The sequence below is a fragment of the Dendropsophus ebraccatus genome, chromosome 15 (genome assembly GCF_027789765.1).
Source record: "Dendropsophus ebraccatus isolate aDenEbr1 chromosome 15, aDenEbr1.pat, whole genome shotgun sequence".
In the NCBI taxonomy this organism is placed as follows: Eukaryota; Metazoa; Chordata; class Amphibia; order Anura; family Hylidae; genus Dendropsophus; species Dendropsophus ebraccatus.
Window position 1 is genome coordinate 74326380 of NC_091468.1, and position 13845 is coordinate 74340224.

Here is a 13845-nt window from a genome sequence, read left to right on the forward strand (position 1 = left end):
GAAAATAAAATCAGTTTCCCCATTGGTTAAATCTACATCCATGAGAACTTGTGATGTTTCCTTCAGATCTGCAGCCGCGATGATGGAAAGGTTCTTCCCATGTGTATGTGTGTATGTGCCCATGTGTATGTGTGTATGTGCCCATGTGTATGTGTGTATGTGCCCATGTGTATGTGTGTATGTGCCCATGTTGTGTGTATGTGCCCATGTGTATGTGTGTATGTGCCCATGTGTATGTGTGTATGTGCCCATGTGTATGTGTGTATGTGCCCATGTGTATGTGTGTATGTGCCCATGTGTATGTGTGTATGTGCCCATGTGTATGTGCCCATGTGTATGTGTGTATGTGCCCATGTGTATGTGCCCATGTGTATGTGTGTATGTGCCCATGTTGTGTGTATGCCTATGTGTCTAAGTGTATGTGACTCTCTATGTGTGTGTGTGTGTGTGTATGTGCCCATGTGTATGTGTGTATGTGCCCATGTGTATGTGTGTATGTGCCCACGTGGATGTGTGTATGTGCCCATGTTGTGTGTATGCCTATATGCCTATGTGTCTAAGTGTATGTGACTCTCTATGTGTGTGTGTGTGTATGTGTGTGTGTGTGTGTATGTGTGTATGTGCCCATGTGTATGTGTGTATGTGCCCATGTGTATGTGCCCATGTGTATGTGCCCATGTGTATATGCCCATGTGTATGTGTGTATGTGCCCATGTTGTGTGTATGCCTATGTGTCTAAGTGTATGTGACTCTCTATGTGTGTATGTGTGTGTGTGTGTATGTGCCCATGTGTATGTGTGTATGTGCCCACGTGTATGTGTGTATGTGTGTATGTGCCCATGTGTATGTGCCCATGTGTATATGCCTATGTATCTAAGTGTATGTGACTCTCTATGTGTGTATGTGTGTGTGTGTGTATGTGCCCACGTGTATGTGTGTATGTGTGTATGTGCCCATGTGTATGCGCCCATGTGTATATGCCTATGTATCTAAGTGTATGTGACTCTCTATGTGTTTATGTGTGTGTGTGTATGACTATGTGTGTATGTGTTTATGTGTGTATGTGTGTGACTCTCTCTGTGTGTATGTGCCCATGTGTGTATGTGTGTGTGTATGACTATGTGTGTATGTGACTGTGTGTATGTGTGTGACTCTCTCTGTGTGTATGTGCCCATGTGTGTATGTGTGTGTGACTCTCTCTATGTATGTGTGTGTGTGACTCTCTATGTGTGTGACTCTCTCTATGTGTGTATGTGTGTGTATGTATGTGTGTGACTCTCTGTGTGTATGTATGTGTGTGACTCTCTCTCTCTGTATGTATGTGTGACTCTCTCTGTGTGTATATATGTGTGTGACTCTCTGTGTGTATGTATGTGTGTGACTCTCTGTGTGTATGTGTGACTCTCTGTGTGTGTGACTCTCTCTCTCTGTGTATGTAAGTGTGTGACTCTCTGTGTGTATGTATGTGTGTGACTCTCTGTGTGTATGTATGTGTGTGACTCTCTGTGTGTATGTGTGACTCTGTGTGTGTGACTCTCTCTCTCTCTGTATGTATGTGTGACTCTCTCTGTGTGTATGTATGTGTGTGACTCTCTGTGTGTATGTGTGACTCTCTGTGTGTGTGACTCTCTCTCTCTGTGTATGTATGTGTGTGACTCTCTGTGTGTATGTATGTGTGTGACTCTCTGTGTGTATGTGTGACTCTCTGTGTGTGTGACTCTCTCTCTGTATGTATGTGTGTGACTCTGTGTGTATGTATGTGTGTGACTCTCTGTGTGTATGTGTGACTCTCTGTGTGTGTGACTCTCTCTCTCTCTGTGTATGTATGTGTGACTCTCTCTGTGTGTATGTATGTGTGTGACTCTCTGTGTGTATGTGTGACTCTGTGTGTGTGTGTGACTCTGTGTGTGTGACTCTCTGTGTGTATGTATGTGTGTGACTCTCTCTGTGTGTATGTATGTGTGACTCTCTGTGTGTATGTATGTGTGTGACTCTCTCTGTGTGTATGTATGTGTGACTCTGTGTGTGTGTGTGACTCTCTGTGTGTGTGACTCTCTGTGTGTATGTATGTGTGTGACTCTGTGTGTATGTATGTGTGTGACTCTCTGTGTGTATGTGTGACTCTCTGTGTGTGTGACTCTCTCTCTCTCTGTGTATGTATGTGTGACTCTCTCTGTGTGTATGTATGTGTGTGACTCTCTGTGTGTATGTGTGACTCTCTGTGTATGTGTGACTCTGTGTGTGTGACTCTCTGTGTGTATGTATGTGTGTGACTCTCTCTGTGTGTATGTATGTGTGACTCTCTGTGTGTATGTATGTGTGTGACTCTCTCTGTGTGTATGTATGTGTGACTCTGTGTGTGTGTGTGACTCTCTGTGTGTGTGACTCTCTGTGTGTATGTATGTGTGTGACTCTCTCTGTGTGTATGTATGTGTGTGACTCTCTCTGTGTGTATGTATGTGTGACTCTGTGTATGTGTGTGTGACTCTGTGTGTGTGACTCTCTGTGTGTATGTATGTGTGTGACTCTCTCTGTGTGTATGTATGTGTGACTCTCTGTGTGTGTGACTCTCTGTGTGTGTGACTCTCTCTGTGTGTATGTATGTGTGACTCTGTGTGTGTGTGTGACTCTCTGTGTGTGTGACTCTCTGTGTGTATGTGCCTATGTGTCTCATTCTCATACTTCTTATTCCCGCTCTTCTCTTGCAGCATTATATGGCGTATTGTTTGAAAAAAACAAGGAAGCCGCCTTTGCCAATTTCTCCCTCTGGGAATCCCTTGGATTTGCCATTGCGTTTGGATACAGCTCATTTCTATGCGTCTACGTCAAGCTCTACATATTAATGTGCGTTATTGTTGTGGGGATTTTGTTATATGGAGCTGTGGAATATATCGAATACAGGAATACGTCTACGGCGAGTCAAGAGGGACCCAAAGATTAACACAGTACCTGGTCGGGAGGCCGGACTATGGAGGCAAAACACCTGGGTTCTTCCCCTTTAAGGCCATTTTTTTTTCATCATGTGACATGTAGTGTTCTAGAAGGAAAGCTGCAGAAAATCCTCTGCAGATTTTTATTTATTTATTTTTAAACCAATGAGGAAATCGGCCACGAATCAGTGACACAATTGGCCACGAATCAGTGACACAATTGGCCACGAATCAGTGACACAATCGGCCAAGAATCAGTGACACAATCGGCCACGAATCAGTGACACAATCGGCCACGAATCAGTGACACAATCGGCCATGTTTTATTGTTAGATTCATTTCTGTGTGTGGCAATAATATTTCTAGGTGACCTGAATTTCAGTCTGTAATAACCGATGTCATTGCTCCCAGCCAGAGTAGATACAGAGCTGGGCATGTCTGGGTACCGTCACGTCCCTTCTCAGAATCCCATAATTTAAAGGAGAACTCCGGGGAAAATCTTTCTATTTCCAATCAACTGGTTTCAGAAAGGTATACAGATGTGTAATTTACTTCTATTTAAAAATCTCCAGTCTTCCAGTACTTACCAGCTGCTGTATGTCCTGCAGAAAGTGGTGCATTCTCTCCAGTCTAACACAGTGCTCTCTGCTGCCACCTCTGTCCATGTCAAGAACTGTCCAGAGCAGCAGCAAATCCCGATAGAAAACCTCTCCTGCTCTAGACAGTTCCTGACATGGACAGAGGTGACAGCAGAGAGCACTGTGTCAGACTGGAGAGAATACACCACTTCCTGCAGGACATACAGCAGCTAGAAGACTGGAGATTTTTAAATAGAAGTACATTACAAATCTATATAACTTTATAAAACCAGTTGATTGGAAAGAAATATCTTTTTTCCAGAGTTCCCCTTTAAGTGTTGCACAATAATTTATCTAAAACATCCCATAAAATCAACACAAACTCATGAGAAAACAAGGTGGAGGGGCAACAATACATCATATTCCAATAATCAAAGAAGGTCCATCAATTCTTGGGAACTCTTTACAATTCCAACATGAATAAATGGAAGAAATAAACAGCTGATATAATTGTTACGTGTCGTTTGTATATACCTGTGTGTGTGTGTGTGTGTATATATATATACTCCATCAATGACCTAAAGCCCATCCAGATCTTCTGCACAGAGATTGTTATTTAGCTGCCAAAGTGCAGATAAGCGGCATCAGCAGGACGGGCGGGCGGGCGGGTACAGGAAGGTCATGCAGCTTCCATCACCGCAGCGACCACCGCCGGAGCACCCAGAGGTTCCTGACAACACAGAACAACAACACTTAGACCACACAACGTAGCTGCAGGTCAATGGTGTGAAATCCTCCAGTCCAGATATAAAGAATCCCGGCTGTGAATCCATGTGTCCTGCCGGTGTGCAAAGGGAACAGGCAGAAATGATCAGCAAGATCAGCGGCGCTGCAGGAGGTGACTACACAGCATTTCTCTCTTCTCATCCTTTTTGGCCACTTTTACATTTTGTCATTGCTCTCACCCCTAGAAGTAGCAAGAGGCTCAGGTAGTGCAGCTCATCCAGGATGGCACTCAACCAATGTGAGCTGTGGCAAGAAGGTTATCTGTGTCTGTCAGGGGGCCGTAGTGTCCGGAGCATGGAGCAGATACCAGGAGGAGGGGGCCGTAGTGTCCGGAGCATGGAGCAGATACCAGGAGGAGGGGGCCGTAGTGTCCGGAGCATAGAGCAGATACCAAGAGGAGGGGGCCGTAGTGTCCGGAGCATGGAGCAGATACCAGGAGACATGGAGGGGGGCCGTAGTGTCCGGAGCATGGAGCAGATACCAGGAGGAGGGGGCCGTAGTGTCCGGAGCATGGAGCAGATACCAGGAGGAGGGGGACGTAGTGTCCGGAGCATGGAGCAGATACCAGGAGGAGGGGGCCGTAGTGTCCGGAGCATGGAGCAGATACCAGGAGGAGGGGGCCGTAGTGTCCGGAGCATGGTGCAGATACCAGGAGGAGGGGGCCGTAGTGTCCGGAGCATGGTGCAGATACCAGGATGAGGGGGCCGTAGTGTCCGGAGCATGGAGCAGATACCAGGAGGAGGGGGCCGTAGTGTCCGGAGCATGGTGCAGATACCAAGAGGAGGGGGCCGTAGTGTCCGGAGCATGGAGCAGACACCAGGAGGAGGGGGCCGTAGTGTCCGGAGCATGGAGCAGATACCAGGAGACATGGAGGGGGGCCGTAGTGTCCGGAGCATGGAGCAGATACCAGGAGGAGGGGGCCGTAGTGTCCGGAGCATGGAGCAGATACCAGGAGGAGGGGGCCGTAGTGTACAGAGCATGGAGCAGATACCAGGAGGAGGGGGCCGTAGTGTCCGGAGCATGGAGCAGATACAAGGAGGAGGGGGCCGTAGTGTCCAGAGCATGGAGCAGATACCAGGAGGAGGGGGCCGTAGTGTCCGGAGCATGGAGCAGACACCAGGAGGAGGGGGCCGTAGTGTCCAGAGCATGGAGCAGATACCAGGAGGAGGGGGCCGTAGTGTCCGGAGCATGGAGCAGATACCAGGATGAGGGGGCCGTAGTGTGTAGAGCATGGTGCAGATACCAGGATGAGGGGGCCGTAGTGTACAGAGCATGGAGCAGATACCAGGAGGAGGGGGCCGTAGTGTCCGGAGCATGGAGCAGACACCAGGAGGAGGGGGCCGTAGTGTACAGAGCATGGAGCAGATACCAGGAGGAGGGGGCCGTAGTGTCCGGAGTATGGAGCAGATACCAGGAGGAGGGGGCCATAGTGTACAGAGCATGGAGCAGATATCAGGAGGAGGGGGCCGTAGTGTCCGGAGCATGGTGCAGATACCAGGAGGAGGGGGCCGTAGTGTCCGGAGCATGGAGCAGATACCAGGAGGAGGGGGCCGTAGTGTCCGGAGCATGGAGCAGATACCAGGAGACATGGAGGGGGCCGTAGTGTGTAGAGCATGGAGCAGATACCAGGAGGAGGGGGCCGTAGTGTCCGGAGCATGGAGCAGATACCAGGAGGAGGGGGCTGTAGTGTCCGGAGCATGGAGCAGATACCAGGAGACATGGAGGGGGCCGTAGTGTCCGGAGCATGGAGCAGATACCAGGAGGAGGGGGCCATAGTGTACAGAGCATGGAGCAGATACCAGGATGAGGGGCCGTAGTGTCCGGAGCATGGAGCAGATACCAGGAGACATGGAGGGGGCCGTAGTGTCCGGAGCATGGAGCAGATACCAGGAGGAGGGGGCCGTAGTGTCCGGAGCATGGAGCAGATACCAGGAGACATGGAGGGGGCCGTAGTGTCCGGAGCATGGAGCAGATACCAGGAGGAGGGGGCCGTAGTGTCCGGAGCATGGAGCAGATACCAGGAGGAGGGGGCTGTAGTGTCCGGAGCATGGAGCAGATACCAGGAGACATGGAGGGGGCCGTAGTGTCCGGAGCATGGAGCAGATACCAGGATGAGGGGGCCGTAGTGTCCGGAGCATGGTGCAGATAGCAGGAGGAGGGGGCCGTAGTGTGTAGAGCATGGAGCAGATACCAGGAGGAGGGGGCCGTAGTGTCCGGAGCATGAAGCAGGTACCAGGAGGAGGGGCCGTAGTGTCCGGAGCATGGAGCAGATACCAGGAGGAGGGGGCCGTAGTGTCCGGAGCATGGAGCAGATACCAGGAGACATGGAGGGAGCCGTAGTGTCCGGAGCATGGAGCAGATACCAGGAGAAGGAGGCCGTAGTGTGTAGAGCATGGAGCAGATACCAGGAGAAGGGGGCCGTAGTGTCCGGAGCATGGAGCAGATACCAGGAGAAGGGGGCCGTAGTGTCCGGAGCATGGAGCAGATAGCAGGAGGAGGGGGATGTAGTGTCCGGAGCATGGAGCAGATACTAGGAGGAGGGGGCCGTAGTGTCCGGAGCATGGAGCAGATACCAGGAGGAGGGGGATGTAGTGTCCGGAGCATGGAGCAGATACTAGGAGGAGGAGGCCGTAGTGTCCGGAGCATGGAGCAGATACCAGGAGACATGGAGGGGGCCGTAGTGTCCGGAGCATGGAGCAGATACCAGGAGGAGGGGGCCGTAGTGTACAGAGCATGGGGCAGATACCAGGAGGAGGGGGCCGTAGTGTCCGGAGCATGGAGCAGATACCAGGAGGAGGGGGCCGTAGTGTCCGGAGCATGGTGCAGATACCAGGAGACAGGCCAATACACCAGGAGACGTGGAGGAGGCCGTAGGAGGGCAACTATCAAGCAGCAGGTCCTATAACTCCTTCTTTGTGCAAGGAGGAGCAGTGCCAGAGCTCTCACCATGCAGGGCGATTGATATTAGCTTGAAAATTGGCTCTTTTCTAAAGGGGTTTTAATAATGAAAAAATAACGCCTGCTTGGGATTCTACACTTTGGATGGGCACCAGCCATGAACTACCTGAATGGTTTGAAGTTGACTACTTGGAATGGTCAGGTGACCATTCAGATTCTGTGCCATGCGGTGACTGCCGTCTTCTGGCCTTGGACTCGGACAGCGATTGCTGTGTTAGCACAGGTGGTGTTTGACCGCATGGACCACTGGAGGAGACAGAAGTGGATGGGACTAACCAATAACTGCTGCTTCCGCCAGAGGCTGGTGAACGCTGACTGCCGCCGATGGTGTGCCACGCACTGGTAGATGCAGCCCTTGAGTGATCCTGCTACAGAGTAGCATTGGAGTCCCCATTCTGCCAAGGAAGGAGGTGGTGGCATTGCATCTGCTTTCTCAAGGACAAGGCGCCTAGGTTTTCACTCTTCCCACAACTCCCCCTTAGGTTGCAGTAGGTGCTTCATTTTTTTCATTGTCCACTGGAAAATGTCCACACAGTGGTGGAACGTTGATTTCTCCTATTAGCAGCTGGAGTGTGTACTGGTTGGTTGTGCCTACTGGTTGGTTGTGCCTACTGGTTGGTTGTTGCCGCTGCCACTTGGTGGTACCTGTTTAGTGCCTGGCCATTCCTGAAAACTGCTCACCTGACTAGCTGCCATATGCCGGGGTAGTTATGCGGTGTTGTGGCAGCTAGGTGGGTGTAGGGTCACTTGGGCATTTGTCACGGTGGCCAGGAGTGATGTTGGAACCCAACCCTGGTAACTGCAGGTGCAGGCAGGAAGTAGTAACAGAGAGTTGTACAAGAAAAGTAGAGCAGTGAAGGGTCTTTATGGCCCAGTCAAATTTAGCTCTGTACTCTGCCCGGAATAAAGTAGTGGAGAACAGAAGAAGAGGAGGATACTCGTACTCACGTATAGATGCGTTTGATCTGACCGCCTTTTGCACTATAGGCTTCCCGTCCTGCTAGGGTAGTACAAGGTCCCTGCACTGGGTTGAGCAGACTTTCTGAGACTTCCCAGAAGATCTGTGTGTTACAGTAGGATACTTCAGCTTCCTTAATGCTCAGGGCCGGCGTTAGGGGGGGGCAAACAAGGCAAATGCCCAGGGCCCCGTCCTCAGGGGGCCCCGCACGCAGAGTGAGGGTAAGAGTAGCCAGCCAGCAGCATGAGGAGACGCGCAGCTTCCCCTCTGATCGATCAGACCTACAGGGGCACACACAGCATCACATTGCCCCGATCGCGCTGCCCCCCTCTGATCGATCAGACCTACAGGGGCACACACAGCATCACATTGCCCCGATCGCGCTGCCCCCCTCTCACAACACAGCATCTCCCTGTTACCTGCCGATCGCTATGTACAGGCTGTGACAGGGATCCTTGGATGATGCTGCCACCCCCTGAGCCCGGCTGCTAATGATGCCATTGGTGGCTCCTGTCACATGCGGCAAAGTGCTGCTGTGGTCCTGGAGAAGCTCTGTGCTGTTTGTCCCTGGGGGGAGGGGGGTTACTACACAGTCTGTGCTGTTTGTCCCTGGGGGGAGGGGGTTACTACACAGTCTGTGCTGCCAGCGCACATCCGACCCCCTCATGTGATGCTCTGCAGCTTCCTGCTAAGTTATCAGCAGCAGTCGGAACGACAGGAAGAAGGGAGGGACAATATTGTGCAAACCTCTGCACACAAGTGAGACTGTCAGCCCTCAGCCACCTAACATCAGCCTGCTGATTAACCCCTTGTAGACTGCACCCAGCTGGATAAGTATGCTGTGTTATGTGTACACTGTGCAGTGCTATGTGTGATGTGTTATGTATTGGTGATGTTGTCTGTCTGTATTGTTCTATGTATAAGTGATGTGCAGACTGTGTGCTGTAATACTGTGTTTATATATGTGTAGGAGCATATGTCTGACTATCCGACTGACTATCTATCTATCTCCTATCTATCTCCTATCTATCTATCTATCTATCTCCTATCTATCTATCTATCTATCTATCTATCTATCTATCTATCTATCTATCTATCTATCTATCTCCTATCTATCTATCTATCTATCTATCTCCTATCTATCTATCTATCTCCTATCTATCTATCTATCTCCTATCTATCTATCTATCTATCTCCTATCTATCTATCTCCTATCTATCTATCTATCTATCTATCTCCTATCTATCTATCTATCTATCTATCTCCTATCTATCTATCTATTATCTATCTATCTCCTATCTATCTATCTATCTATCTATCTATCTCCTATCTATCTATCTATCTCCTATCTATCTATCTATCTCATCTATCTATCTATCTATCTATCTATCTATCTATCTATCTATCTATCTATCTATCTCCTATCTATCTATCTATCTATCTATCTATCTCCTATCTATCTATCTCCTATCTATCTCCTATCTATCTCCTATCTATCTATCTCCTATCTATCTATCTATCTATCTATCTATCTATCTATCTATCTATCTATCTCTCTATCTCCTATCTATCTCCTATCTATCTCCTATCTATCTCCCTATCTATCTATCTATCTATCTATCTATCTATCTATCTCCTATCTATCTATCTCCTATCTATCTATCTATCTATCTATCTATCTATCTATCTATCTATCTATCTATCTATCTCCTATCTCCTATCTATCTATCTATCTATCTATCTATCTCCTATCTATCTCCTATCTATCTATCTATCTATCTATCTATCTATCTATCTATCTCCTATCTATCTCCTATCTATCTATCTCCTATCTATCTATCTATCTATCTATCTATCTATCTATCTATCTATCTCCTATCTATCTATCTATCTATCTATCTATCTCCTATCTATCTATCTATCTATCTATCTATCTATCTATCTCCTATCTATCTCCTATCTATCTATCTATCTATCTATCTATCTATCTATCTCCTATCTATCTCCTATCTATCTATCTCCTATCTATCTATCTATCTATCTATCTATCTATCTATCTATCTATCTATCTATCTCCTATCTATCTATCTATCTATCTATCTCCTATCTATCTATCTCCTATCTATCTATCTATCTATCTATCTCCTATCTATCTATCTATCTATCTATCTATCTCCTATCTATCTATCTATCTATCTATCTATCTATCTATCTCTCTATCTCCTATCTATCTCCTATCTATCTCCCTATCTATCTATCTATCTATCTATCTATCTATCTATCTATCTATCTCCTATCTATCTATCTCCTATCTATCTATCTATCTATCTATCTATCTATCTATCTATCTATCTATCTCCTATCTATCTATCTATCTATCTATCTCCTATCTATCTATCTCCTATCTATCTATCTCCTATCTATCTCTCTATCTATCTCCTATCTATCTATCTATCTATCTTCTATCTATCTATCTATCTATCTCCTATCTATCTATCTATCTATCTATCTATCTATCTATCTCTCTATCTCCTATCTATCTCCTATCTATCTCCCTATCTATCTATCTATCTATCTATCTATCTATCTATCTATCTATCTCCTATCTATCTATCTATCTATCTATCTATCTATCTATCTCCTATCTATCTATCTATCTATCTATCTATCTATCTATCTATCTCCTATCTATCTATCTATCTATCTATCTATCTCCTATCTATCTCCTATCTATCTATCTATCTATCTATCTATCTATCTATCTCCTATCTATCTATCTCCTATCTATCTCCTATCTATCTATCTATCTATCTATCTATCTATCTATCTCCTATCTATCTATCTATCTCCTATCTATCTATCTATCTATCTATCTATCTATCTATCTATCTATCTATCTATCTCCTATCTATCTATCTCCTATCTATTATCTATCTATCTATCTATCTATCTATCTCTCTATCTCCTATCTATCTATCTCCTATCTATCTATCTCCTATCTATCTATCTATCTATCTATCTATCTATCTATCTCCTATCTATCTATCTCCTATCTATCTATCTATCTATCTCCTATCTATCTATCTATCTATCTATCTATCTCTCTCCTATCTCCTATCTATCTATCTATCTATCTATCTCCTATCTATCTCCTATCTATCTATCTATCTATCTATCTCCTATCTATCTATCTATCTATCTATCTATCTATCTCCTATCTATCTATCTATCTATCTATCTATCTATCTATCTATCTCCTATCTATCTATCTCCTATCTATCTATCTCCTATCTATCTATCTATCTATCTATCTATCTATCTATCTATCTATCTATCTCCTATCTATCTCCTATCTATCTATCTATCTATCTATCTATCTATCTCCTATCTATCTATCTATCTATCTATCTATCTATCTATCTATCTATCTCCTATCTATCTCCTATCTATCTCCTATCTATCTATCTATCTATCTATCTATCTATCTATCTATCTATCTATCTATCTCCTATCTATCTATCTATCTATCTATCTATCTACCTATCTATCTATCTCCTATCTATCTATCTCCTATCTCTCTCTCTATCTATCTCCTATCTATCTCCTATCTATCTATCTCCTATCTATCTATCTCCTATCTATCTCCTATCTATCTATCTCCTATCTATCTATCTCCTATCTCCTATCTATCTATCTCCTATCTATCTATCTATCTATCTATCTATCTATCTATCTATCTATCTATCTCCTATCTATCTATCTATCTATCTATCTATCTATCTCCTATCTATCTCCTATCTATCTATCTATCTCCTATCTATCTATCTATCTATCTATCTATCTATCTATCTATCTATCTATCTCCTATCTATCTATCTCCTATCTATCTATCTATCTATCTATCTCCTATCTATCTCCTATCTATCTATCTATCTCCTATCTATCTATCTCCTATCTATCTCCTATCTATCTATCTCCTATCTCCTATCTATCTATCTCCTATCTATCTATCTATCTATCTATCTCCTATCTATCTATCTATCTATCTATCTATCTATCTATCTCCTATCTATCTCCTATCTATCTATCTATCTCCTATCTATCTATCTATCTATCTATCTATCTATCTATCTATCTATCTATCTCCTATCTATCTATCTCCTATCTATCTATCTATCTATCTATCTCCTATCTATCTCCTATCTATCTATCTATCTCCTATCTATCTATCTCCTATCTATCTCCTATCTATCTATCTCCTATCTATCTATCTCCTATCTCCTATCTATCTATCTATCTATCTATCTATCTATCTATCTATCTATCTATCTCCTATCTATCTATCTATCTATCTATCTATCTATCTATCTCCTATCTATCTATCATCTATCTCCTATCTATCTATCTATCTATCTATCTATCTATCTATCTATATCTATCTATATCTATCTATCTATCTATCTATCTATCTATCTATCTATCTATCTACTATCTATCTATCTCCTATCTATCTATCTCCTATCTATCTATCTATCTCCTATCTATCTCCTATCTATCTATCTATCTATCTATCTATCTATCTATCTATCTATCTATCTATCTCCTATCTATCTATCTATCTATCTATCTCCTATCTATCTATCTCCTATCTATCTATCTATCTATCTATCTATCTATCTATCTATCTATCTCCTATCTATCTATCTATCTATCTATCTATCTATCTATCTATCTATCTATCTCCTATCTATCTATCTATCTATCTCCTATCTATCTATCTATCTATCTATCTCCTATCTATCTATCTATCTCCTATCTATCTATCTATCTATCTATCTATCTATCTATCTCCTATCTATCTATCTATCTATCTATCTATCTATCTATCTCCTATCTATCTATCTATCTATCTATCTATCTATCTATCTATCTATCTCCTATCTATCTATCTATCTATCTCCTATCTATCTATCTATCTATCTATCTATCTATCTATCTATCTCCTATCTATCTATCTCCTATCTATCTCCTATCTATCTCCTATCTATCTCCTATCTCCTATCTATCTATCTATCTATCTATCTCCTATCTATCTCCTATCTCCTATCTATCTATCTATCTATCTATCTCCTATCTATCTATCTCCTATCTATCTCCTATCTATCTCCTATCTATCTCCTATCTCCTATCTATCTATCTATCTATCTATCTATCTCCTATCTATCTATCTATCTATCTATCTATCTATCTATCTATCTATCTGTCAGTCTATCTATCTATCTATCTCCTATCTATCTATCTATCTATCTATCTATCTATCTATCTATCTCCTATCTATCTATCTATCTGTCAGTCTATCCATATATATGTAATAATATCCAGTAGAAATACAACAGCACTCACCGGTGTCAGTGAAATCGATGCTTTATTACAGGAAGAGATATACAACAATAGCGCTCCACACCTCCTTTCTGTGGAACGCACCTGCTATTGTTGTATATCTCTTCCTGTAATAAACCATTGATTTCGCTGACACAGGTGAGTGCCGTTGTATTTCTACTGGATATTAATATGATTGCTGGACTTACTGCTGTCTCAACGAGCAACACGTGAGCGAGTACCTTGCACACGGTAC

The 13845-nt window shown here is 44.2% G+C and overlaps 1 protein-coding gene across 1 annotated transcript in view; it reads left to right on the forward strand.

The window, feature by feature from the left end:
- Positions 1-3468, forward strand: part of LOC138774153 (protein unc-93 homolog A-like) — a 78586-nt gene extending 75118 nt beyond the window's left edge. Inside the window, exon 8 of the mRNA XM_069954773.1 lies at positions 2709-3468. Coding sequence (XP_069810874.1) covers positions 2709-2941 — 233 coding nt within the window. The 3' untranslated portion in view covers positions 2942-3468. The remainder of the gene's footprint in view (positions 1-2708) is intronic.
- The last annotated feature ends 10377 nt before the right edge of the window (positions 3469-13845 follow it).